Genomic DNA, 25524 nt, shown 5'->3' on the forward strand with positions numbered 1-25524 from the left:
GGAGTAGTGGTCCAGGATTCCCAATCAGATCTGGTCTACTCTTGCCATGTTACCTCAGTTGGTCTCCAGCTTGAGCGCCTTCACTTAACAACTATCTATTGAGCACATCATTGTGTGCTGGGCCCTCTTCTGGGTGGTGGGTGTCCAGAGGCCCACAGAACAGGCCTGGTGTCAAGGAACATTCCTGCTTATAGAACAGTTAACGTAGAACAAAGAATAGTGACCAAGCTTAGGATCCATTGGTCCTCAGCCACATCACTTTGCTGAACTTCACTGAGCTGGTTCCTCTTCTATAAAATCAAGAGAATAATCCACCTCGAGGACTGAGCCTTAGATCAGATTCTAGCAGGTGCTTATTTAATATATGACCTTGAGCAATTCAACAAAGCTGTCCAAATCTCAGTTTCTCACCTGTAAAACAAGAAAAGTGGCTTCTTTCTTACAGGTCTGTGAGCACATGTCGTGCTATATGTTGTACAGGACGCAGCATTTAGAAAGTGACCTGTACACTCTTTTTCATGCTTGTCCACAAGTCTAGACTCTTAATTTCATGTATAAAATAGCACAGAGTAAGCACTTGATAAATGGCCATTGCTAGAAAGACAATGGTGATTATATGAGAAGATGTCCAATGTGATCTACCTACCTGCAGGTTTAAATATACACATACACATCACTTATTCTCTGACATTCTGGAAACATTGGGCTAAGTCTCTTGTTTGAACCCACCTCTGCTCAACTTTTTCATTGACAAAAATAGGCCTCATACTGCCAGCCTAGTTCCTGGGCAGGAAATGACTAATAGGGTGAACTTGAACTATTTACATAGGAAGTCACAACCCCGGAGATCTGTCTGTGGCACCTGCCATGAATCTCTGAAGATCCTGGCCGTTGAGATGTTGAAGCCAGCTCCTCTGCTCGCATCTTTTCTCATCAGTTAGCAGGGGGCTGGTGATTAAAAACCGGGCTAGATTTCCTCCAGAGAATGAATCCCCTTGTTAGCCAACTGGAGCATCCCGTCAGACTTACATTTCTCTCTGTAAATTAATAAATCGATGTTCTGGGTTTTATTTTTAAATGCATATAAATTGCTCATAATGTGGTTTCAGTTCACCCCTACTCTGCAGATTAAGAATCACGGTGGACCAGCATCGTAAACGCTTTTTGATTGCCATGGAACACTGGCCTTTCTTTAACTGCACATGAGCCTTTCATGAGGGAGAAAGAGCTGGACTCTGGCAGAGGCCTCAGCCCGGCACTAGGCTGCCCTGTGGCCTCTCCCACTGGTTGTGCCTGAGCCTAACAACCCTAGGCCTTCCCACACTGCAGCGGTGCTGTGGCCCGGAGGGTTTAGCACAGGCATCAGACAGTTGATTGCAGTTGTATTTCCTTTGCCTCCATGGAGACTCCTTACCTCCAGTGATCTGTTACTGGAGTTGGGTGGGGAAGGTGGAGGGCGGGGTGGGAGGGAAGGAAGGACTGAAGGAAGGGTGATGGCGCCCTCCAGTGGACAATCTGTGCAAGGGCACCAGGACCACCTCAGGGCTAGTTAGTGCCTGTGGTGGAGGCTCCGTGATGCCTCTGAGAAGTCTCAGGGCCAGCTTGAAGCAGTAAGTACTCTGAGAACTTTGAAGCACTCATTCCCTATGGGGGGGGGGGGGGTATTTCCTTCTCCTCAGTGTACTTCTGGCCTTGAATTCTCTGGGGCCTCTTTAGAATGGGGGCAGGTCTCCCTGACCTCTGCTGTCAGAGTGGCCTAGCTGTTGTGTGCTTAAGACATGCGCACTGTGTGTTGGGTAAGGGTGGTAGGTTCTCTCTGGGTTCCCTCGGTGTAGAGAGAGGTATACCTGCGTCGCTCTCCCTTCTTGAGGAAAACCAGTGTTACCGTTGCCCCTAGGAGGCAGCATAGCATGGTTCCAGTGGTCTGTCAGTCCACAAAGCTGGGTTTGAGTGGCAGTTCCACCATGAGCTAGCTGGTTACCTTAAGTTTATGCACCTTAAGTTTATCCGCCCCCAAGCTGGTTACCTTAAGTTGAGCTGACTCGGGCTGCCGTAACAAAATACCACAGATTGTGTGGTTTAAACAACAGACATTTTTTTTCACTGTTCTGGAAGCTGGAAGTCTAACATCAGGGTGTTGGTAGGTTTGGTCTCTCCCATGGCCTCTCTCTTTGGCTTGAGATGGCATCTTCCTGCTGCATCCTCAGATGGCCTTTTCTCTACATGTACACATCCCTGGTGTCTCTTCCCCTTATAAGGACATCAGTCGTATTAGACCCACTCTGATGATCTCCTTTAGCCTTAATTACCTCTTTGGAGCCCTGTCTCCAAGTATAGCCACATTGGGGGTTAGGGCCTCAACATATGAATTCAAAAGGGGACACAGTTCAGTCCATAATGACCACCCTGTGCCTCAGTTTCCGCATCTGTAAAATAGAAATAATAATAACGTGTTTCTCATATGTTGTCACATGGAGTAAGTTCATTAAATATGTAAGAGAAAGTATACATCATCTCCCTCTGGTGCCTGGCACAGAGCACCAACATGATCTCCTACATGATAAGGGCGCTAGGAGCATCTTTTGTTCTACTGTTTGGTCCTTGATCCTGATTCTTGAAATAGAGTTCCTAACCCCGTTGGAATTTCCTGGGTGACAGCAGTGTCTTTTGCTCTAAACAAGTGACTCTTGTTGGGCTCCTCGAAGGGGACCTGGTCTCAGAAAGACTAAGCCATGATTAAAAGCTTGGAATTTTCAGCCTTACCTCCCCATTCTCCAGAGAGGGGAGAGTAATAGCAGTGGAGTTAATGATAGATTGTGCCTACATGATGAAGCTTCCATCAAGGTCCCCAAAGCACGGGCTTTAGCTTTCTGGTTGGTGAGCACGTGGAGGGCAGGGAGTGTGGTCAGAGAGGGCCTGGAAGCGGCTGCCTTCCCCACACCTTGCGCCATGCAGCTGTTCCCTCTGGCCGTTCCTGAGCCCTACACTTTTATGACGAGCCAGTAATCAAGGAAGGAAAGTGGTCTCCTGAGTTCTGTGAGCCACTCTAGCGAATTAATCAAACCCAGAGAGGGGGCTGTGGGAACCTTCGATTCACAGCCAGTTGGTCAGAAGCACCAGGTGACAACCTGGACCCACCATTGGCATGTAAGGTAGGGCAGTCTTGTGGGACGGAGCGCTTAACCTGTGGGATCTGATGCTGTCTCCAGGTACACAGTGTCAGGATGGGGTTAAATTATAGGGCACCCAGGGGTGTTACAGAGAACTGCTTAGCGTGAGAAAAAAAAAAAAGAAAACCCACATATTTGGTGACAAAAAACTGTCAGAGCAAAGTGGTCTGTCAGTAGCAAAGGAGAAACACAGGGGAGATGAGTTTATCTACTCAGTATGTAATGTACACACACACACACACACACACACACACACACTCACACACACACACCCCTAATTAATGTGTGTGTGTGACACTGCATCTCCCACCTTGGTCTTCCTCCCTCCAGCCTCCTCCTCACACCACATTCACAAACGTTAGGGTTAAGTATGACTATGACAGTACCCCAAGTCACATTAAAAAAAATATTTTATGAAGGCTTGAACCTGCCAGAGTCCCTTTACTAGCGTGTTTCCTGTTTCCAAACATGGAGGGGGTTGTGGGGGAATGTACCTCTTTCACTTGGTTGTAAGAATTAGCCTAAAGTAAATTGGGTAGCTAATAAAGCTCCCCTAACATAGGAGCTCAGAAAATGGAAATTCCCTCCCTCTTCATTCCAATTCTGAACTCCCCTCACCTAAGCACTAGTGAGAATATTGCTTTTAAGGTGATAATAAATACTCAGAAATAATGCTTATGACATATTGCTGTTAGGGTTTCCTTGCTGCACGAAAATACACATCTTGTGTCATAAACGAAGAGCAGAACACACGCATGTCATGATTTCAGTGCTGCGCAAACGTGTGTCTTAAAAGCCAAACCCAGTGCGGTGACACTGTCCCACTCTCCAGCATAGCCTCAGACTCCTCTCCCCAGCCTGTCCGGCCATTCGAGGGGACAGGAAGGAGCCCAGACTGCTGTTCTGCTCAGGTGGACTATCATCCTAACAGGAGAGATCTCTCAGTGAGGAGGACGGGGCACTGGGGGGTGGGGGGGGGGGGTTGTTGCCTCTGAATAGGAGTAGGGAAGGGAGGAAACCCCAGCAACAGTTAAATATTTAAAGTACACGTAAAATCTCATCTCTGGCTGCTCCTGCGTGACTACCTTGTGCATTCTTTTCAGTATAGCAGCGGTTCAAACCTCAGTTTCTATAAATCCCAAAGCGACTGCTTTTCTCAATGTTGCGTGGTTACAAGTAAGCAAATGTTTTATATAGCAGAGGGAACAGTTTAGGAAGAGTCCCTGCAGCCAGGAACTGACTTGGGAATGGCACAGAGGGGGAGAAATAAAGACACATGTGCTTGGAAAGAATCCTTATATATTCACTTAAAGATTGAATGTGCTTTTTAAATATTTATTTATATTTGAGAGAGAGAAGGGTGGGGAGGGACAGAGAGAGAAGGGAAGAGTAGATCTCTGGACAGCAGAGAGACTAATGCGGGGCTCGAACTCACAAACCGTGAGATCATGACCTGAGCCGAAATTGGATGCTTAACCAACTGAGCCACCCAGGTGCCCCTGTTCATTTAAGGATTTAAAATCGCAACGGGACACCTGGGTGGCTCAGTTAGTTAAAGCATCCTTGATTTCAGCTCAGGTCATGATCTCTGGGTTCGTGGGTACAAGCCCCACATCGGGCTCCACGCAAACAGTGCAGAGCCTGCTTGGGATTCTGTCTCCCTCTCTCTCTACCCCTCCCCTCCCCTGCTCCCCTTGCTTACTCGCTCTCTCTCATAAATACATAAATAAGTAAATAAATAAAATCACTAAACCCTTAGCTCTGGGGAAGCTGCGTGGCTGCACATTGTGCACGCGGAAGAATTGAAAGTTCTCCTTCACTGCATCACATCCTTCCCCTAATTTGTGTGAAATAACTTAGCTTTGATTCCCTATCATTGCACCTGCTCTGAGGCATTTCCCAAACACAGAGAATGCAGTCAGTATTATTCCTGCCCCCTGACCTTGCATGTTTCCAGAACATTTACTAGGGACAGAGCCTCTTACTTGCTGGTGGCAGAGGTAGCCCCAGGCTGGGAACCACGCTCTGTGAACCCAGCAGTCGGTAGTGAGCAACCAGACAGGCACGGAGACGACTGTTGTGGATAGTGGTTCCCTCACAGATCCATCCTTGGTGACCGGCACATGGAGAGCGCTACGGGGGTGAGATCTGTTGTTATGAGTGGTATCTGTTATTATTATGACTGTCCCCTTTGTAGAAGGCCCTGTCGGATGTTAACAAAGGGTATATTTTTGTACACAACACAGCAGCGTTGTCTTGTTCTGAAAGGTAGGTTGCGGGGGGGGGGGGGGGGGGGGCGGAAATTAAAAGTAAATGGCCCTAGTGGTCCCAGGGCCCCAAGGGCCAGGCGTCTTGTTTTGTACCCGAATGCTCGCCATGTTTTCCACAGTCAGGGAGAAACAGCTGGAACAGCGGAAGCGCTCATTGGGGTCCGTGTAGAAATGCACTCTGGGTCCTCGCTGCCTGCCGGGGTCATGCTGAATAATTAATCAGGCTGATTCCTTCCTTCAGCCAGATGGAGAAGTGGGTCAGGCTCCACTCTGGAGTCCCCAGCCACCTCTCCAGTCAGAGCCCACCGGGGGGCTGGACTTGGAAAGCATTTCAGTGTTTCAAAGAAAGGCGATAGAAAATTAAGCTTCATGATATTAAAAACGGTGTCCCTAATGACAGCGATGCATATTCCGCCATGTAGTGACCACAAACACCAATTAACTGAAGACCTCCCTGTTACAGAGGCAACATCCAAGGAAGATGTTTTGAGTCATGAAAAGCCTGTGCTTTTTTTAGAACAGTCTCTGTGAACATCACTGACTGTCACAGCCCTTTGCTTCCTGGCCGCCTAGTTCTCAGTGAAATCTGGACATTCAAAAGACTGGCCCGGAGAGAGAAATCAGTCTCGGGCCGTCTCCATTGCACACAGTAACTTGGCAGTGACAGGGTGGAGAGCTGTTCTTAACTCTTAGGGAAATCTCCTGGAACAGAGGATGTCAAACGTCATGAAGGTACCCTAAGTGGCTGTGTTATTCTGGCCACCAAGATGGAAAAAAATTTTGAAAAAGATGCTCTCACTTCATATATGGGCTGTATGATTATTAAAAAGTATTCTTTGGAGGCATCCGGGTGGCTCAGTCCGTTAAGTGTCCAACTCTTGATCTCGGCTCAGGTCATGATCTCACTGTTCATGAGATCGAGCCCCACGTGGGTCTGTCAGCACAGAGCCTGCTTGGGATCCTCTCTCTCTCTCTCCCTCTCCCTCTCTCCTACTTGCCCCACTCATGCTTTCTGTCTCTCTCTCAAATTAAATAAATAAACATTAAAAAGAAAAAGAGAGAGATGTTCAGAGCACCTGGGTGACTCAGTCTATAAGCATCTGACTTCAAGTCATGATCTTACAGTTGGTAAGCACGAGCCCCGCTTCAGGTAAAAACGTGAGCCCCAGCTGAGCCCTGCTTCTCTCTCTCTTTTTCTTAAAAAAAAAAAAAAAAAAAAAATTCTTCACAGTCTTGTGCAACAGGAACACATGGCCCCAAGAACACAGACCTAAAAAGGCTCTGCAGAAGAGCTCTGCGAAACTTGGCACCAGCCAGAATCACCCTGCTCCAGGCTCCAGGGGAGAAGGCCAGTCTCTTGTCCTGAGGAAGTCCAGGGGTCCTTCGCAAAGTTCTGCCCATGCCCTGGGGCTTGTGTTGACTTCCCCGACTCCACCCTGAGGCCTTTGCTTGTTGCTGCTTCTCTTCTGCATCTCCCCAGGGGAGCATACACCCTTCTCTTTTCATTCTCCCTGGACATCAGCCATCGCTTTGTAGCTCCCTTTTGCTGGAGCACCAAGGATAATCCAGGGGCTTACACTGCATTCAAAAACAGGTGCCGGTTTCAGAACTTCCCTCCTCTTTACAAACCACCCGCTCAGAGACTGTGCCTCCCTAGAGGTTATATACCCACTTGCCTTTCATTCACACTTCTGTTCTCCCCTGAATTCCTAATCATTTCATATGTAGAGCCATTGAACCATTCTCCTCCTCCTCCTCCTCCTCCACTTGTCAGAGAAGAACTCTGATGCCAACCGGTAAGCTTTTTGTATCCCAATACATGTGTCTTAATTGACGTCATGATGACTGAGTACTCTGGTATCTAACTCCCTTGGAATTCTTTTGAAACACTTCATATTCTCACAGCCTTTGGAAAGTTGGTGAAAGCTTTGGACACTTTTCCATAATAAGGAAACACACAAATAATTTGGAATATCTTTTCAGGAGGTTCAGAAGCCCATCCACGGACCCCATCCCCAGGGCGGTAGACTCTTGGTTAAACCCCCTGAGGTAGGTAGGTTGAGGAGATAGAGCCTGCCCTTCTGAAGAATACAGAGCCTCCTCTGCTCCTCCCCAGGCCCTGTGTCTCTCTCCACCTCCAGCCACTGAGGTGTAGTCCCACTTGATCGTTAGTTGGAAAAACAAAACAGGACCGAATGGCTGGCTGTTGGTGGCATTCCCCAATCCTGACACGTTTGACAAAGACCGAAGATCTTGAGAAAAGAGCGGCCCCCTTTTCTCACCCATCCCCTTTGGGCCAGATCTTGTGAAGATACTGAGCACAGACCATTCCATTTAATCATGCCAGTACCCCCAGGAGGCCCATACCATTGTCCTCACTGCAACAGAGGAGGAAACTGAGGCTCACCAAGATTAAGTAACTTGGCTCAGATCACCCAACTTGGGATTTGTTCCAGATCAGTGACTTGAAATCCTGGGCCCTAAACCACCATGCTCATGCCCCTGCCTTGCATACCATGTACCTTTACTCATCTTGCTCACTCAGCAGAGCTGTGTCACCTTTGGGGCCATGGCCAAATGAATACACCCTTCCAACTTTTAAAATACTACTCAGAGCAGAGCCTTTTGGTCCGTTTGGTTCATCGATGTGTCTCCGGTACCTGGCTTAAAGTGTCAGTAAATGTTTGTTAACTGAATGAATCCATCCATCCTACAAGGCTCAGCTCAATACCACATCGCTCAGGAATCAGTCCCAAACTCCCTGTCTCTGAGCAATCAACACGCATGTGTACGTCTGTGTCCCTTTATTTCACGTTGCTGTGTGATAGATTCCCACTTCGTGTCTGCTCCTTTGCAGGCTTCTTGAGAGCGGAGCTGTGTCTTACTCATTTCTCTGTGTCTCCAGAAACTAATAGGCACTCAGTAAATGTTGATTGACTTGAATACACCATTGTTATTGTGCTGCAGGGTGATCAGGCTTCAGTGGAAAGTCAGTCCTATAAATGAGTCTTAACTAAGATTACATGTGTAGTGCTAGACCCAACTGTAGCCTTTTCTCCGTGAACTTTTTAAATTTGAGTGTAGTTTGGCTGTTGATTCTGGTATCATCCTCCTCTTTGTCATTGCCGCTCAGTAGTCATAGGGCACTGAACTTGATCTGGGCAATGAAGGTGCTGCTTTGTGGACGTTGGCTCATTGGAGCACCGTGTTCCTCGGTGCCATTCAGCGAGGCCGGCTCTCCTGGGGGGAGGCAAGGCTGGACCCTCCAGCAGCTCTGGTTCCCTCGTCTCCCCCCCGCCCCCCACCCTTGTCTCATCTTGGTCCTGGCACAGCACCCCCCCCCCCCCCCCAGTCCTCTGCTATCGTGTTCTCATCTTGCTTGTCCTCATTAAAGCTCAGGGGAAGAAAACACAGACCACCTCCCAGAGAACAGAGTGAAACGAGAGGGCCTCCTTGATCTGGAGAGAGAAGAAAGTGAACATTTCCGAGGGCCCACAATGCGCCAGCCACTTTCCTTTCCTCGTTTCCTTTGGATCTCCTGGACGCTCTGTGAGCCTATATTGTAACCATTTTTAATCTGTGAAAACTTAGATTCACGGAGGTTGAGCACCCATTGACAGGAATGTAGGAATTCAAACCCAGGACTGTCTGGCCATAGAAACCAAGGCTTTTTACTGTATTCTTTCCCTCAACATGTGTTCCCTGGGAGAGGTTTCCCCCAGGCGTGTGTCTCTATTAATGCAGTACTCAGAGACAATGAAATTGAAACAGAATGTGTGTTTCCAACCAAGATGTGACAATTTGATTCTCGTCAGGGGAGGAGAGACCGGGTGGGAGAGAAGGAAGCCTCGGGCCAAGAGCTGTGTCCCTTCGAATTCAGCCATGACTCTTGTTCCCCTAATGCCAGTGATGACTGACAACAACAACAGGAGCAGTGGCAAACTCTGCCCCGTTAATCCACACATGTGACAGACTGTTGGGAGACAGGGAATTTGAGTATCACGTGAAGAAGCTGAGGCACGGAGATTTTCACTAACGTGCTCAAGGTCATGAATAGTAAGTGGCAGTCTTGGGCATTCCACCCACGCTTTACTTTCAGGACCAGCTTAGGGCCAGCGTGACCTTGGGTGAGGAAAGGAGCCGTCCTGTCTATAGCGATGGTTCTCACAGCGTGGCCCCCAGACCTGCAACCTCAACATCACCTGGGGGTTTGTTAGAAACGCAGATTCTCTGGCCTCCTGGGTGGCTCAGTCGGTTAAGCGTCCAACTTCGGCTCAGGTCATGATCTCATGCTTCATAAGTTTGAGCCCCGCATCGGGCTCTGCACTATGTGGAGCCCACTTGGGATTCTCTCTCTCCCTGTCTCTCTGCCCCTCCCACACTCTCTCTCTCCCTCCCTCAAAATAAATAATAAATTTTTTAAAAGGCGGGGGGGGGGGGCTGGGGGGAGGCCTGGGTGGCATAGTCGGATAAGCATCTGACTTCAGCTCAGATCATGATCTCACGGTTCTTGACTTCGAGCTCCACATAGGGCTCTGTGCTGACAGCTCAGCCTGGAGCCCGCTTTGGATTCTGTGTCTCCCTCTCTCTCTGCCCCTCCCCCGCTCATGCACGTGCATGCGCGCTCTCTCTCTCTCTCAAAAATCTTTAAAAAAAATTTTTTTTTAATTTTAAAAATTAAAAAAAAGAAAGAAACGCAGATTCTCTTGCAGACTCCCTACTAGGACCTACTGAATCAGAAACTGTGGGGCCAGGGGCCAGTTTTCTGTGTTTCAATGAAGGCCTGTGGGTGCTGTGCTTGCATGTACCACAGCCCACAGCACATCTCCACATGCTAGCCTCTGCTGCAGTCTGTGAAACTAGAGAGATCTTTAAAACCCACACATAGGAAAGTTAAAATCTGTCAATAATATAACAAACGTTTAACAAGTTCTTGCTGTATTCCAGGCGCTGTTAAGCACTTTATCTGCATTGTCTCATGTAGTCCCAACAACAATGCTATAAAGTATAGGTACTGTTATTATTCCCACCTTGCAGATGAAGAAACTGAGACTCAAAGATCTGAAGTGACTTCCCCAAAGTTGTGACTTAAATCCAGATTCATGTGATGACACTGTCCTTTCCCTGAACCGTTACTCATTTGTGCCCTTTTGGTAAAGAGCTACCGAAAAATGAACATCGGGGTGCCTGACGGGCTTGGTCAGTGGAGTGTACAATTCTTGATCTTGGGGTTGTGAGTTCAAGCCCCATGTTGGGTGTAGAGATTACTTTAAAATTTTAAAAAGAAAGGAAAGAAAGAAGTAAAGAAAAAGAAGAAAAAGTAACATCAAAGAGCAAACATTGGTTTTTTTTTTTCTTTAAATTTTGAAAAAGGTTAAATATTTGGGTTTTTTTGATTGACTATTTGGGTTTTTTTGATTGAATATTTTGGGCTCTTTCCGTACTCTGAAACAAATGTTTATTCCCAGAGCTGATTACACTAAGTATCATTATTTCTGAGCTTAAGGAAAAGTGGTGGTGGTTGTAAACCTTCCTCGCCACATGGGGGCAGCACCAAACAGCACAGGCTGCTCTTTGTCACTTGGTTCTTCGGTAGGAAGTTGAGCTCCCTCCCTGGTGGTTCTCGGCTATTCCCCTTACACCTGTTTCCTCTTACTTAGGCCACGGGGACCCATGGTGAAGCTTTATAGATCAGAAACCGAATTACAACAGCAGCAAGATTGCACAAGGAAAATTACTTAAATTCGTTGTAATAATATAGTAAGGGGTCTTGTTTTCTTTTTATCGGTGTGACAAACAATGCACTTCATGCACCATGTGCATTTCTTAGCCAAGAAAAATACCCTTGAGTTTCAGTGAGCTTGTTTAGATTGAAATCTTGAACTCAAAGGACAAAAAGCAGCCAGTATTCCCTACTTATTGTTAATAAATTCCTTTGAGTATTTACGGGCTGTAGGATTTTGTAGCAGGCAAAATGTGTTCCTGGCTTCTAGTTTAAAGGGCATTTGACCATTCATATGGTCATACTGGCATTTTGCCGTTCACCTCTGCCAGGATCACCAGATGGTCTGTTGATGGCAGCTTCTGTCAATCTCGAACGCTGTTTCCACTTGGGCGTATCACAGTATCCCCTTCAAACCTCAGTTTTCATGTCAGAGGCAGAATCACTGGAATTTGACTAGAGTGACTATAATAATTTATTATCCAAACTGGGACCCTTTTGAGAGTAAAAGGAGCCACTCAGTGATTTTGCTAGAACAGCAAACATAAACCAGAACTATCGTGGGGACGGTTGGAACATGTGGTCACCCTGACTTCCAATCTGTCCTTTCATTTCTTTCCCCCTTTGATAACTCCAGTTAAGATTTATTGTAGCACTCTATTCATTTGCTCTTTCCATTCAACAAATGTTCAGCGTGTTCTTTCCATTTTAATAAATGAGGAAAAAATTGGGATCGTGTGAATCACTTGGCAAGATCACAGTACCAGTAAATCAGAGCTGAGATTTTAATCCAGGCTGTCCCTGCTCTGGGCCATATATACTCACAGTTGTGCTGATGTTGCTGGCTGTTCTGTTGCCCTCTCTGACACTGTTCCTCCAGCAAAATCTCAGGCAGATAGAGAGTGGTTAAGAGTGGGAGCCCAGAAGTCCGACTGCCTGGGTTTGAACCCTGAGTTCACCACTTATTAGCCTGATGCTTCCTTCTCTTTTCCTCACCTAGAAAATGGGTACAGTTAACGTAGTATTGATTTCAAAGGGTTGACGTGAGGAGTAAATGAATTAATAATACCTTTGGCATTTGGACAATGTCTGGTTTGTTGTGTCAGATGATACAATTGTGCTGTATTTTCTGCGTTAAAGTAGGTTGGGATGATATAAATGTTCTCCAAGTCAAGAGAGTTTCCAATTCTTTTTTGACACAGGAGGGGAGCACTAGAGATGTGTGACAGTGTGATTTATAAGAAAAAAATATATTTGGATGTTGAGATATATTTCTCCTGTGTTTGGTGCTTACCTTTGGTCCCCGCTCACAGCTCCCCAAACCCTTGGAATTCCCTGAAGTGCTGAGAGTGATTGGGATGCTAATCACTTTTGTTATGCTAATGATTTGGCTGTTGGAAAGCACCCAAGGCTGGGGCTGGTGGCCAGCGGAGCCAACCTGGTGTGCAGAGGGTTGAACTTTCAGTCCCACCCCTGGACCCTGGGGAGAGGGAAGGGGCTGGAGATTGAGTTCCATCACCAGTGCACCTGTGACTGCTGAATTAATCAATCTTGCCTAAGTTATAAAGTCTCCATACAAACCCAAAAGAATGGTGAACACATGGAGATTGGAGAGAACAGGTACTTGGGCGGGCGTGGAAGCTAGTAAGTAAAATGTTTCTGAGTTCTGTGAGCTGTTCTAATAAATGAACTGAATCCAAGGAGTGAGTTGTTGGAACCTGCAGTCTATAACCTGGGCTTGTGACTGGCATCTGAAGTGGCGGTGGGGGGTGGGGGAGGAGGATACAGTGGGGTGGGGGGGGGAGGAGAGACACTCTTGTGGGACTGTCTGCAGGTGGCGTCAGAATGGAGTTGAATCGTAGGACACCCAGCTGGTATCTGAGAACTGCTTGTTGGCTTATGGGGAAACCGCCACACGCTTATTTGGTGAAGGTGGAAAAGCAGAGTTTTTCATCACAAGGTGGGATGTGACAAGATCAGAAAGCAGGCTGGGTGGGTTGTTGAGGAGGGAGTGTGGGGCAAGCTGAGGGCAAAGTACAGGCTAATAGCACCCTCCCCCGCCCCCAGGTGAGCTATGTGTGGCATTCCTCAGGCCCTCCTGCTGCTCTAGGACAAAGGACAGGACAGAAAACAAAAGGTTAAACTGATAGAGTCTCCATCAGTTTACAAATATCTTAGTAAATTACGGGAAAAAGGCAATCTTATCAATAGCCTAATCTCCCGAAACCCCGTAGACTCAGTTTCCTGGAGCCCCAACATCACCCTTCCCTCCATAGTGATGGGGGGATCAAAGGCAGAAGGAAATGGCAGGTAAACTTCAGTTTCCTTATAACCTGCAGCGCCTTGAGGCAGGCAGAGTACAACATTTCTCCGGGAACTCCCTCCTGTCTTAACGTTAATGCTTTGCTAGAGGGGAAAACAACCTTAGCTTGACAATAGCTAGGCCTCCCGCAATCCGTGGACAGCTGGTGACAGTTCCTTCAGGAACTCTCTCAACTTTATTTCCCCCTTCCCCAGTCCATAAAACGGTCACCCACCCCCCCCCCCCCACACACACACTTATAGTGCGGCTCTTCCTGCCCACGGGTCCTGTCCCTGCACTTTAATAAAATCACTGTCTTTACATCAAAAGACGTCTCAGGAATTCTTTCTTGGCCGTCAGCTCCCAACCCCACCGCCACCCCAAAACCCCATCATTGTGGCACTGTGTTTTTACCGATGTGGGGCCACGCTGGAACCAACAAGGAGGAGGTTAGTGAGTTACACTAACGTGCAGGAAGCAGAAAGGGACACTGAGGGGCACAGCCCCCCACCCTGCCCCCCGGAGGTTGTGAGCTGGGGAAGTTGTGTGCCATGGTGTGGGCGGGTGTGACTTGCCCGCCAGGAGAAACACACTTTGGTCTCCGGGCTGAGGAAGCAGAGCTGCAGACGGTCGGGCCCGCCAATGACAGAGGCCACCCCCCTGCTGGTCACGGCCGCCCTTGTGCCCGTGGGCATCCGCCTCCCCTGTGAGTGGTTTCGCTGCACTGGATGAAGTGTGAGGGCATCTCCCAGAAACTTCCCTCCGGACACAGAGCGCTGAGTAGCTTTTGCAGCTGTCAACAGGGACACCTTGTCTTGTTGGTGTTTTTGTAGAAGGCATCCTATCCACCGTCAGCTCAGGGCTGCTGTTCTGTTCCCTGTGCTTATGCAGATACCTCACTGTGTCCCCACTAGGCTGAAGGACCTGTGTGCCGTTTGCTTAAATAGATGGGTACTTTGGTGGGGTTTTTGGCCCCCTGAGAGAATGTGGTGAGCAACTCGAGGAAGGAGATGACCTGTCAGGGCGTGGGGGCGAGACAGGGGAGGTGGAACTGGACTGAATGTGGTCACTTTGGCACAGTTCGTAGCATTTCTTCATTTCGTCAGCGGTAAGTCGTCGTGTTCCCCGGCCTTGGTTCTTGAGTCTGGCCAAGGAGGAATTCAGAACCACACGTAAGCAAGCAAGCATTCAAGAGTGATCAAAGCAAAAGTACACTCAGCTGGGACAGCAGGCAGGTCCGGAGATGGCAACTGCACGGGGCGGTGGGTTATCTGGTTTTCATACTAGCACGGGTTATGGGTCAGAGCTGGGCCCTCCCAAGAGCCCTCCTCCAACCCTCCAAGGGACTCCTCCCACCAGCGGGGAGGGGGAGTTCTTCAGCCCTCAGTGGTCCTTGTTGGAACTGCCCTGGCAGCCAAGCCCTGTGAGTTGGGGGGAGGTTCAAAACCTCAGCGTAAGTGTATTCTAAGGAAGCTAGAGGTTACTTTAGGGCAGTGGTCGTGGAAAGAATGGTGGTACATTCCCCGTTCCCGGGGTCCCTGGCTGTTTGCATTCTGGAGGTGGTGGGCATTTTCTGTCTTTTTCAACAGTTGGGCTGTCCTGTTCACTGCTCATACCTAGTTAACTGCCTCTTCAGTCTGATTATGAAGTACACTCTGGGAACTTTACAAGATGCTCTTTGAGAGCCAGCCTGTTGGCTCCTGCAGAGATGGGGCCCCTCCTTTGCCCCGAGTGGGCTGGGAAGGCTCTTCTTCAAGTGCTGTGCAGCTTGGGAGCCTCCACCCCCCCCACCCCCCCACCCCCCCGTTTCAGCCACCTAGCATCCCTGGCGATTGACAGCAAGCAGATCTGTAGCCAAATTACATTTGTCCCTCACATGTCCCGTGAATTTCTTTTCTATACATCTTTGAATTTTCTCATTTGCTGCAATGTGCATATAATACTTTTTATATTTTGAAACAGTTGAAGAAACGAATTTCTAAAAGGAAGACAAGGAGTGTGATCTCAAATAAAATATCTCTAAAGGATAAAACCATTAAAAGAATTTGTGCTGTAAAGTATCTTATGAACTTGTCCATTGTGTGGGCTTTCAGGATTTGGTGCTAATTACAGATGCTATAGGACCCAAGACCTATTATCACAAAAGCACATTTTCCCCCTATTTTCCTTCATTTCTGGGTACTAGAAAACACATTTTGCTTTATCATTACTAGAAACAAGTACCTAATATGTATTTAATTCTTTCTCTCTCCCATTATCTTGTTCTAGGCGTTTAACAAGTAGTAAATTTCATGGGTGTTGCATTTCTTACTATTAAAAAAAAAAAAAAATGCCGGGGCACCCGGGCGGCTCAGTCGGTTAAGCGTCCAACTGCAGCTCAGGTCATGATCTTGTGGTTTGTGAGTTCGAGCCCCACGTTGGGCTCTGTGCTGACAGCTCGGAGCCTGGAGCCTGCTTTGGATTCTGTGTCTCCTTCTATCTCTGCCCCTCCCCTACTTGTGCTCTGTCTCTCTCTATCAAAAATAAATAAATGTAAAAAAAAATTTTTTTAATGCCTTATCATAGGTAAAGGAGCTTAAAAATCTTTGTACTAATTAGCCCTGTAATTCTAGTAATCTACACTCTGAGACAAAAATCTGAACACACACACAGAAAAGTGGGCAAGAAGTTGTTTATCACTACATGTTTTTAACAGTGAAAAACAGTCACAGTGTAATTTTCCAACAATGGAGGATTTGTTTGCTGAATTTGATGACCAGACATGATATAGTAACTGAAGATGCATTAGGGCTACCTTGCAGGGGATTTGGGCACACTGGAGGAGAGGGGCCATGATCAGGGTGTACTTTCATGCCCTCTGCTTTGTCTTCCAGTGTTTTGCTGTGCGTTCCCTGGGATGGGTGGAAATGGCAGAGGAGGACCTCGCCCCTGGTAAAAGCAGCGTTGCCGTCAACAACTGCATCAGGCAGCTTTCTTACTGCAAAAATGACATCCGGGATACGGTCGGCATCTGGGGAGAGGTGAGTAAAACGTGGGAATAATTAATGGCAGGCTTGCTTATGCTCTGCTGTGCTTTGTGAGACTCCAGAGCTCCGCGGGATGTGATACTGAGGATGTTTATCAGGTGCATTTTCCCAGAAAGGCAGGTAGTGTAAGCATGGTGTACCCTTTGATTTATCTGTTAGCCCAGCCAAGATCCCAGCGAGGACTGGGCCCTGGCAGAAAACAGTTCTCTGTGTCTACATGACAGGGTCCGACCTGGTATCTCTGAGCCCCAGAGATGTATGAATGGGTGCTAGGGCCCCGAAATCCCGAAACTTGCATGCAATATCGGATGCACCCTTATGTAGGAAGGAGTGAAGAGCTCTCTGAAAATATGTTCTCAAAGGGTAATGTGACCCCTACACATACACACAGCAATGTTTGATGTCCCTGCACTCTAAAAGTTGACAAATTATCCTTTTATAACACGTTCTGCTTTATTTATAATCTGAAAATCAGTATTATACCTGAGCTTTTAGAATGGATGCCTATATATTCTTTTCTCACTTTGAATAAGGTAATTCTGTTTTTGAAATGTTAATTGACATCATTTCAGAAAGGAATGTAATAGGTAAAAATACCAAATTCGTATAAAAATCATATCAAACGGGAAAATCCATATTCCTACCATGCTTGGAGATCTGGGGAGCAGGTATGTTAGAAGCACCTGGAAACAGTGCTCGCTGCATGAATCCATGACCCTTAAACCATGCCCAGGGTCACCAGAGCCCTGACATCTTTGATGGGCTGTTTGGAGCCCCCGTCATGTTACCCTAGGAGCTGTGTCATAATGAGAGTGGGGCTCCCAAGGCTTCCCGTGGAGGAGTCTCTGTACCTTAGAATGGGGCTGGGCTGCATTGCTGTCCAGACTTTCAGATCTCGAGCATGGGGAAAAGAGGGAAAAATTTTCTCCTGTCCAAGAAAAGGACATTTGTTTGGTATTTGGCTTTCCCATACTTTCACTGCATTACTTCCCACCTCCCACCCAAATACCCAGACATGTCTTTCCCACCAAATTATCTACCTGCCATCTCCTTCAGTTAAAAACACTATTCCACCAAAAGAACAAATCTCAGCTAGGATTTAGAAGAAAGTAATTTATACTAATGTGTGAGTGACTGATGAATACCACCATACTTAGCATTAGATACTTAGAAGAGCTTAGTAAAATTCTAAAGCAATCTCCACTTGGCAGGATTCCTACAGGAGAGAGAGAGAGAGAGAACTTTGGATGGGGATATAGGGTGAGGGAGCAGCCAGGCCAGAAATCTGCTACTTAACCCTGCTATGCCATTCCTGTTTTTCTCAGTTCTTTCCTCTTCTGAATAATAAACTCTTCAGGCAGTGTTTCTAGTTCATAGTATATGAAGTATAGCTCAACGCTTAGGGTTATGAGCTCTGCCTTTTTGCCATGCCTCACACATACAGCACAACTCCTTACATGTTTGAGTGACTGACTGAAAATCTAGTCATGAGTGCTGGATGAGTGTCTCATCTTTAGATGATGCTGCATACACATCGCTGTTGGGGTAACAAAAACCAATTAGCAAGACTTTATACTGGGCAGCCCAGAGCTGCCGTGTGTTAATGAGAAAATTGATAGGATGTGCGTGGGAAGCTACAAGTGTGCTGAATGACCCAGCAGAAGCCACGCTGTATTTTCATTCAGGGACACTCAGTACTCAGCCAGCCATTCTCAGTTTAGACGACCAGCTGGAAGATGGCATCGGTTCTGACCAACAGTGATGGCCAGTAGAACTAACCAACAAAGACAGCCTCTGGGACCGGTTGGGGTTTCTAAGCTGAGTTAGCTCAAAGGAAATGCATCACCCTGCTCAGTGAGGGGGACCATGGCTCACATCCCATAAAGCATTAAAACAGAGGCTTTCAGAGTGTGTTAGTATCTGCAAGGTGTTTGCCATGCAGCAGCTGGACAGAAGTGGGGTGGGGGTTACCAGGTGGGAGTTGTACTGGGGGCCACTCACTAGCAGGTCTGGCTGAAGATCTCTTAGGCTACAGTCAGTGCTTCATTCCTGGGGGAAGGACGGGGAGGAAGGAGAAGGCACCAGACATGCCCAGACAGCTCTCAGTAATCCCAGTGTGCATCACCTGGTTGGCACCACCTGGGACCTGCCCCCTCTCCGTTCCCAGCTCTCCGAGGCACAGCCATCTTGCATCTCCTGAAAACCACCAGAGGGCTGCCCTCAGCTAAGGGTGGGGGAAAGGACACCGTCTTTTAGTGTGCAGCAAATGTTTAGTAATTTCTCAAATGATGCCTGAGGAATTGCAGGGGGAATAAAATTGAATAGTCCAGTGTTCTTGGCCCCAAAGAGCCAACGTATGGGAGGAGACAGGAGGCCAAACCCTAAAGAGCCATGCAAGCAGTGAGAAACCTCGGCCTCTCCTTGTGGCATTACAGCAGCACCGTGTCGCTAAAGGCCTCACAGTTTCTGGGTCAGACCTGGAGCATGTTGCCTAACCTTGAAGCCTCGATTTCCCTGTCCGTGAATTGGAGATAATAGCACACCAAGCTCTCAGGGCAAGTCGGAAAGATCATGAACCAATGTGCCCGAAGCACATGGCCTAATATCTGCAATGTGATAAAGTCCTATAAACACTAGCTGTTGTGGTACCAAGAGATGCCACAAATGCACCTGCTGTTTGTCAACCAAATCACATAGATGCAAAGTACTGTACATACCAAGGGATGGGATGGTAATGGTTGTGGGAAGGCCATCGGGGACATGCCTGCTAGGGTCTGACCAGAGAGGAAGGGATGGACAGAGACAGGTGATGAGAATGACAGGCGTGGAGTTAGCGAAAGACCAGATTCTCCAGGGAACCCCTCCATTAGCCTTTTTTCCCCGAGTCAAGATTCAGAATTGTAAATAATGAAAAACAAGAGCTGGGTAGAAGGCAGGCTAAGGATACATTTGAGAGGACTTGGAAAGGGAGAGAGAAGCTGGGGGGAATATGAAAGATTCATGCATATTTTTTTTAAGTTTCTTTATTTTTGAGAGAGAGAGAGAGAGAGAGAGAGAGAGAGAGAGAGCGAGCGTGCATGAGTGGAGGAGGGACAGAGAGAAAGGAAGACGGAGAATCCGAAGCAGGCTCCGTCCTGCCAGCACAGAGCCTGACATGGGGCTTGATCTCACGAACTATGAGATCATGACCTGAGATGAAATCAAGAGCCAGACACTTCACTGACTGAGCCACCCCGGTGCCCCAGACTTATGCTTAGTCAGGAGAGGATGTTGCTCTTAGGAAAACAAATAACAGACTTGAAGGGTGGTTTCTTCTGCCCCTTGAAATGATGTCCCTAGATGGCTGCAGGTATCATGACCCATAGCTTCCCGAGAAAAAGAGCGTGTTTTCTTTTGGGACCCCAGGGGAAAGACATGTACCTGATCCTGGAGAACGACACACTCAGCCTGGTGGACCCCATGGACCGCACCGTGCTCCATTCCCAGCCCATCGCGAGCATCCGTGTGTGGGGCGTGGGCCGCGACAACGGCCGGTGAGTACCCCGCGCTGGTGCCTCCCCTCTCCCCCCCCCCCCCCCGCCCCGCTCCAGTCCTTCCTTCACACCAAAGTGTGGCCTCGCTGTTGTTGTCCCTCACTGAACATGAAAGGTGTCAATAGACTGTCCTTAGAAACGTGAAAGAGTAAAAGCACATCTCTGTCCCTGCCTCATAAACCCTCCAAACCACTTCCCTTCCTGGTTTCTGCCCCTCACACCTTTTGTCAACTCTGGATCCTGTCTTCGAGTTCTGCATCTTTCTCCTCCTGCACGTCCTCCTCATCTGAGTTGCCGACTCACCCAGGCTCTCTGGACCCCTGCCCTTTTTTCCCCCTCTTCTCTGCAGTCTGGGTTAGTCTTAGCCATTTCAGAAGCCCTCCTGTTGGTGTTTCCTTCTTAGAGGGCTTGCGTGAAGGGAGAGGTTGTACCACGAGCTTTAGATCATTAAATCATGCCGATCAGGAACTTCTGGGGTCTGGGGCTGCCCGAACTTTTTTAACATTTGATATGTCTGGTCACCTCAAAATTCCATTCGATGTTTTTCTGAAATTCTGCTGAACGTTTGTTATTTACAGCAAGTACTTCTTAGATATGTTGTGAATCGTCTGTTCTCTAGGATGGCTGGAAATAAGGAAATCCAAATACATATTTTAAATAATAAAGTGGCAGTTACCACAGACCTCATACTTGGATACCGTTGTTAAGTAATTGGGCTACATGAAATGCATTCAGCTCTTAAATTATAGCTAACCTTCGGCAACTCTCAAAGTATCTGAGGATCTCCTAGCATTTAGGGATCAGGCATATGATGATTAGTTGTTTCTTTGTTGAAAATGGACAAAAGCAAGTGAAAATCCCAGATGACAGAAAGATGCTCTTCTGGGCTTATGGCTCCATTCCTGGGCATTCTGGTTCCATTCCTGGGCATTCTGGTTTATTGGGTCGTGTGGTCCTCTCTTGGGGGCTCTGCCTTGGTTTATCCCAGGTAGATTTGGTAGTCTTTTGATTCAGTTTCAGGTTCCAAGCAGAAAGAAAAATGGTTATGCACTCATCAGTGTAAGACCAAGCATTTTTGCTATAACCAGACATAAGAATAAACGGTCTGCAAGAGAAAGCGGGATTGTCTTGTGCCTGCTGATTGGATAAAGCTTCCTAAGAGCACAGTTGTGTCTTTGAGCTTTTGGATTTTTTTTTAATGTTTATTTATTCTTGAGGGAGAGAGAGACAGAGTGTGAGTGGGGGAGTAGCTGAGGGCAAGGGAGACACAGAATCGGAAGCAGGCTCCAGGCTCTGAGCTGTCAGCACAAAGCCCGAGGCAAGGCTCGAACCCACCAACCACGAGATCATGACCTGAGCTGAAGTCGGACACTTAACTGACTGAACCACCCAGGCACCCCGAGTTGTGGCTTTGAGCTTTTGTAACGGAGTGATGAACGGTGACAGCTGGGCCAGGTGCACTGAGGGGAATGAGTGGATAATTTGTGCGTATACAACTGTCTGTCATTCACTTAACCATGCCAGAGCTATAGCACCACAGGGATGAGTTGATATGAGTTGATTAATTTTACAAGGAAAATACCTGGTGAGGTTTGCTCATCATTGAAAACATTAGCCTTAATGGAAGGGTGTAGGATGCTCGATTCTTGCCTGGTTCCTGTCCCCCAAGGTTGTTTTAAAGGCAGGAGCCTCGGTAAAGATCATTATATGCATGTACAACTAGATGGGATTGTTAACCTTTCTTAAGATTAGACCATAAGCAGATTTTCATTGATGACGGTTTCAGCCTACCCAGTTTTTGAAGTTGAGGCCAAACGCCACGTGGTCAGGGAGAAAAAAAATACTCAAAAATCCAGTTGACAAAATTATTCAAGCTCTGAATCCCAGTTTCTCTCATCTGTGAAATGGAGATCATAATAGGGGCCACAAAGCATTTGTATATATTGTGTATATATACAGTTGTGTCCGTATTGTTAACTGGCACAGTGGTGGAGACGTGGTAAATGGTTAATGAAGGTTAGCTCTTAATTCGTGAAGGGAACAGAGACCAGCAGATACATCTAATTACACAGCTTCCTTTCAAAGACAGGGTGAATATGGGAGGAGTCAGACCTCAGGTTTCAAGGACAGCTTATCATTGGATACAGGGGGATGAGGGGCTGTTCCAGACACGATGAGTTCAGTTATCCTCCAACTTCCAAGGCAAGAAGAGCCCCCCCCCCACACACCCGGAGCCCCCCAATGATAGCAGTATGAATTCGGTTACATTGCCTTGGTTATGTTTTTTGAAATGTGGGCTCGGTTAACCATGTTTTTGAAACCGCTTCTTATTCTTACTCAGTGTTAACAGATAAGTGTCATTTGGAAATTCCCTCAAGTTCCACACTGGCTGTCAGGACTTCAAGCTTCTGCGCTGGGTTGGGGGCCCTTGAGTCGGATTGCTTTTGGAAGCAGTAAATAAAAAAGTATGTTTGCCAGTGAAAGGTTCTATTTCTCCCCATTGGTCCCTTGAGCTTTCATTCCCTAGAAGAAAGGGCCTTTGTATTCCTGCTTTTTTTTTTTTTAACTTTCTTTTGCTTTTAATTCTTTCTTTCTTTTTTTTTTTTATAGCAATTTACACGAGCAAATTCAATTTGTAATGCTGCAAAGGAAAGGGGTTTTCATTTTGCATGAATAAAACATAAAAGTGTTTCATTTTGCTTGCAAAAATGAGCCCGTTTTGCATTCCTTTGTAACCTTCCTTACTGAGAAAATGGAATCTCTTAAGGGATTTCTTCTCTCTCCCCCCCACCCCCCGTGTCTCTGAATTCTAAAAAGATATGTTTAATGAAATGTGAGGAAGAGACGATATGGTGAATGCAGCCCTTTACATGCCCAGCTCAGCACTCTAGGTGCCCAGCAAAGACCTGTTGATTTGATTTATAACTCAAGAGGCACAGTCCTTGGAACTTGGGCTCTGTGTTCTCTGGTGAGTAATAAGATAACCATGGTAATGCCAGTGACAGTCCCTAACATTTATGGACAACTTACCACAAACCTGACCCTTTGCTGTCTGCTTTGCAAGCCCGAGCTCCTGCGATTCCATTCTCTTTCTTCCCCTCTAACCCTGTAATAATCTGCTTGTCAGTTAGTGGGATCAGGTACACACAGAAAATCAAACCAGGGCAGTGTATTCGTTTGCAAGGGCTCCTAGGGGATTTCTTGAGGTTCGAATGAAAAAGAAAAGTATGCATTCCAGAGGCTCGAAGGGCACAAAATCTTTCTTGAAATTCAGAGTGCTTCACTGAGCCATGGAATTTCAGAATTTGTTTAAAGTTATTTTGGGTTTAGCACTATCTCAAGGCTTTTGATTTCCTCTGGAGAAGTTTCTTAGGGAGTAAGTTTACTTTGGGTGGGGAGGTGATCTGTCCGTGACACCCCCCACTGATCCCCAAGGTTGATTTGGAGAACCCTCTTACCATGGGTGATGGAAGAAGCTGCAGTCACACCGGATGGTGGCTCTCTGTGGGGTGTGGGTCATCGCTGGACTGAGCTGAACTTTTTGCCTTATTCTCGAGGGCTGTGCCTGCCTTTATTGTGGTGTTTTGTAGAGCACTTTTGCATTGCTGCCCAACAAAGAGAGAGCTACCTCCTCTCTCTTGGCTAGTCTATACTTTGGCTTCTTCTTCTTTTTTTTTTTTTTTTAAGTTTATTTTGAGTGAGACAGAGACAGCATGAGTAGGGGAGGGGCAGAGAGAGAGAGGGAGAGAGAGAGAATCCCAAGCAGGTTCCATGCTCTCTGACACGGGGCTTGAATTCATGAAACCTCGAGATCATGACCTGAGCCAAAACCAAGAGCCAGGTGCCTAACTGACCGAGCCATCCAGGCGCCCCTGTACTTTGGTTCCTTTTGATCCCAGCAAGATAAAGATCAAGGCTCTCAGATCTCCAGACTGGCGAAAGGAGTTTCATAAGCCTTGTATTTCCAATGCAAGGCAGTACTGGGGAGTATCCGAATTCACCAGCCCTGCTGCCTCCTGCTGTGGGAAGGAGGGCATCTTCACAGGTACAAATGGCCCTGGGCCTTAGAGCTGGCACCTTGCCCCCAGGGACTGAGGCAGACCACCGGAGAGCCACCTCTCTTGCCTCTGTGAGCCTGCCAGCTGTCATTCAAGGATGGGTGGGAGGATTTCAGGAGCCTGTTTTTCAGGCGCCCATGCTGATTGCTGGCCACAGCTCTCTTCTTACTCATTCAGACCCTGGGAAACAGCTTTCTCCCTCTTCCGTCATACAGGTATCCAAAGCAAGAAAACATAGTTTCTGAACATGGGGGCCTTTAACACCATATCCGTGGTGGCAGATATGGATCTATCTTCTGGGAAGGATCCGACACACAGACCCCTGTGTGTGTTGCCAATATGTAGTAGTATCTGCCGATCCCGTCTGTTTCCCATGAGAAGGGAAACTGTGTAGATGGGATAGTCAGAGGGTTTCGGAGTGACGTCCGTAGCCATGTCTATGGGGAACTAATGAGGTAAGATGTTCATATGCTGTCCCGGAGAGGGAAAAACAAGATATTAGAGTCTGTTAGGAAACTGGGTTAAACAAAGTGCAAAGACCCCCTTTACTCTGGACCCTCCTGGAGGTTTTCCTGTGCTGATGTTCACTGGGACCCTTTTCTTCATGGAAATGCAGTCACATGGAACACACTTTGGAAAATGCTCCTCTGGTCAGTCAACTCATTCATTTAAATTAGTGCCAACACTAGATCGCTGCCTTTGTTTTTAAGAAAAATTGGAATTAGTTTTAACAAGTAACTATTCATAAATGGAGATTCTGTCAGGCCTGCTAGAATGAAGATAAAATCCCTTCATAATTAATAGCAATGACCACAGCCATTGGGCACAAATGTTTTTTATAAAGTACTTTCTCGGATGGGGCGCCTGGGTGGCTCAGTCGGTTAGGTGTCCAGCTTCAGCTCAGGTCATGATATCACGGTTTGTGAGTTCAAGCCCCACATCGGGCTCCGTGCTGAGAGCTTAGAGCCTGGAGCCTGCTTCAGATTCTCTGTCTTCCTCTCTCTCTGTCCTCCCCCACTCATACTCTGTCTTTCTCTCTCTCAAAAATAAATAAACATTGAAAAAAAATTTTAAGTATTTTCTCAGGTTAAATGTTGATCCTGTGATATTATTTATGCTTAGAGTTTGTATTATGGAACCTCTCTTTCTAGAAGATGCTTTATACATCTCTTTCCTAGTTTTGAAGAATAATTTATTTTTTTTTCTTTTTTTCTTTTTTTAATTTACATCCAAATTAGCATATAGTGCGATAATGATTTCAGGAGTAGATCCCTTAATGCCATTTACCCATTTAGCCCATCCCCCTTCCCACAACCCCTCCAGTAACCCTCTGTTTGTTTTCCATATTTAAGAGTCTCTTCTGTTTTGTCCCCCTCCCTGTTTTTATATTATTTTTGCTTCCCTTCCCTTATGTTCATCTGTTTTGTATCTTGAAGTCCTCAT

At 47.0% G+C, this 25524-nt stretch overlaps 1 protein-coding gene across 14 annotated transcripts in view; it reads left to right on the plus strand.

Annotated features, from left to right (window-relative positions):
• The window catches only part of APBB2 (amyloid beta precursor protein binding family B member 2), a 397886-nt gene that overhangs the window by 294544 nt on the left and 77818 nt on the right, over positions 1–25524 (plus strand). For all 14 annotated transcript variants that reach the window (XR_007151499.1, XM_047855461.1, XM_047855459.1 and 11 more), the window contains 2 exons: positions 16338–16484; positions 19896–20023. Coding sequence is in view for 13 of the 14 variants with exons in the window: in XM_047855461.1 (XP_047711417.1) it covers positions 16338–16484; positions 19896–20023 (275 nt within the window). In the remaining variant the exon portion in view is untranslated. The remainder of the gene's footprint in view (positions 1–16337; positions 16485–19895; positions 20024–25524) is intronic.

Source organism: Prionailurus viverrinus, chromosome B1 (genome assembly GCF_022837055.1).
Source record: "Prionailurus viverrinus isolate Anna chromosome B1, UM_Priviv_1.0, whole genome shotgun sequence".
Classification (NCBI taxonomy): Eukaryota; Metazoa; Chordata; class Mammalia; order Carnivora; family Felidae; genus Prionailurus; species Prionailurus viverrinus.